Source organism: Ammodytes marinus (assembly GCF_949987685.1).
Source record: "Ammodytes marinus genome assembly, chromosome: 6".
Lineage (NCBI taxonomy): Eukaryota > Metazoa > Chordata > Actinopteri > Uranoscopiformes > Ammodytidae > Ammodytes > Ammodytes marinus.
The window spans coordinates 1104588-1107087 of NC_137235.1; the positions used below are offsets into that span (position 1 = coordinate 1104588).

Genomic DNA, 2500 nt, shown 5'->3' on the forward strand with positions numbered 1-2500 from the left:
CACACCTACAGTGGAATCGATAAGACGAACACCAATGAGTATGTGTCTGCGGCATATTTCACCATCACAGATATATATATATTTTTTAGAGTCATTGTTGAGGGCGTCTTGTCCATTGTGAGAAATGTCACTTGTTACATCTCCATGTAGCACTTTCAAGGCTGTTGCTTCTTGTCTGTGGAATAACCTGCCCCAGTCCCTGCGCATTCTGGACTCTGTGGATATTTTTAAGAGTCAGCTTAAGACGCACTTGTTCAGACAGGCCTTCTAGATCCATGTCTGTGTACTCTGTATTATGTTGTATAGTATTCTATTGTACGTTCTTAGGAAACTCTTCTTTGTAACAGACTCTGTATATGTGTCGTTTTATTGTATTTTATTGTGTTTTTTAATGTGAAGCGCTTTGTGACCCTGGTCTGCGAGAGGCGCTATATAAATAAACTTTACTTACTTACTTACTACATGTGGCACTTTGTAGTTAGGTTTATTTGAAGCTATAGTACTGTGTGTGTGTGTGTGCGTCTGTGTGTGTGTGTGTGTGTGTGTGTGTGTGTGTGTGTGCGCGTCTGTGTGTGTGTGTGTGTGCGTCTGTGTTGGTTTTATTTGAAGCTAGTACTTACGTGATTCCTGTTGTTCTGAGTTTGTACCTTCATGGTTCAATGCACTTAATTGAAGTCGCTTTGGATAAAAGTGTCAGCTAAATGTAAAGTAAAGTAATGAGTAAGTTCAAGTATGTTTTTTAATTTCGTGGAAAAATCAGTTAAAGTTAAAGGTGCTCAGAGGAACTTTGAGTTTTCGACAAAAGCGGTTGTGTTTTTACTGAAAGTTTGTTTATTCAGTGATGAGAATATACCTTTGAAATTGTTCACTTCTGTGACACACCCCAAAGTTACACACTGCACCTTTAAAGGAATACTTCACCCATATAGAACCGGCGTTCTATCATTATAAAATCACTATTATAATGTCATGAATGAGGTTTTTCCTCCCTCAGTCTTCCCTTGGCCCAGCTGTCTTGGTAATCCTAACCCTACATTTTACCATGTGTGAGTCATCCATGGGAAAATGTAGGGTTAGACAGTGAGACCATGAAACACTCTTTCTGCCTTTTCTCAGGCTAGGATGAACCGATTTCTAAAATGTTTGCACTTTTATACTACATAAGATCTCAGAGTTCAATACACCTTCATATTTCCACCGGTGAAGTAGGGCTTTAACTTGCTTTAAAAAAAATCACATGACACACATTTGACCGTTATTGCACTTTTTTAATTGACAGCAGAAAAGTCGACTCGGACTTTGAAGTAACAGAATTTTTCTTCTTGTAGGAGGAGGATGAAGTTTGAAATTTGAGCGAAGAACAGACAAAAAACAAACATTCCCTGCGTTCCAAATCTCATACTCTTTGTTTTTACTATTCTACATACTACATCTGATCACAACAAAGTATGTAGTTAGCATGATGCAGTATGCTACAACTGGGACATACTTTTACTTATTTATTTCATCCTAACATGGCTCCTTGATCTTGCCTCTAGCTTATATATCCGTCTCATAGCTGGTTGTTTTCACTGGGAGGCTCAGTCCATGTGATGTAACTTCTGCTGCAGTGGATTGTGGGTCAGAAGAACCTCCATAAAGCTGCTGGTTTCAACACTTAAAAATCCCAACCGGATGTAGTAGGACATCTGGGTGTTTTTCAGCATGCTGCATCTGACATCATGTATTGGGACATCCTAAATCTGTTTCTACCAAACCAAATAGCAGGAAAGTATGGGGATTGGAACGCAGCCTGACAGTCTATGGCTGTGTTCGAAAAGCCCTACTAACGTCCTATTCTAATTCTAATTTTGACGTCAATTTGAGTATGTTGTGGTTGTGTATGCGAGTTTGTGTCGGCGAGAAATGCCTGGATGAGTACTTACTTCCGGGAAGATTTAGTGTATGGATCGATAGGATACTTTTCCTACTCAACCGCCCCACAATGCATTGCGTCTTTTCAAACGACACGGAAGGATTTTTAAAAAAAATTCTTTATTGCTTCTGTATACTTCAGTGTAAACGTTCCGACGAACCTCGCATACACAATGGATGGTTAAGTAGACAGTATGTAGTATATACATGTTGAGTATGTAGGAGGGAGGACGTTAGTAGGGCTTTTAGTATGAGTAGGACGTCAGTAGGGCTTTGAGTATGAGTTGGACGTTAGTAGGGCTTTTACAACACAATCTTTTTTAAGGTTCAAATGGCTTGAATTTTTAATTTTCCCACAATGCATCAGTGGTCGAGGATGCGCAGGTTTCCTGAGACGATCTTGTTTTCCAGCATGGCTCCGGCCGGGATGTCGATTCGGTCTCCGTGGTTTGCGATGATGATGACGGTTCCCTGGTGGAAAGATGGAAAAGACATTTGATTAAGAGAGGAAGAGAGAGAGAGAGAGAGAGAGAGAGAGAGAGAGAGAGAGAGAGAGAGAGAGAGAGGGAGAGTGTGTGTGTGTGCT

The 2500-nt window shown here is 40.3% G+C and overlaps 1 protein-coding gene across 1 annotated transcript in view; it reads right to left on the bottom strand.

Moving 5' to 3' along the window:
* Positions 1–1332: 1332 nt before the first annotated feature.
* The window catches only part of ugp2a (UDP-glucose pyrophosphorylase 2a), a 4952-nt gene continuing 3784 nt past the window's right edge, over positions 1333–2500 (bottom strand). Inside the window, exon 6 of the mRNA XM_080028981.1 lies at positions 1333–2385. Within this exon, the coding sequence (XP_079885107.1) occupies positions 2278–2385 (108 nt within the window). The 3' untranslated portion in view covers positions 1333–2277. The remainder of the gene's footprint in view (positions 2386–2500) is intronic.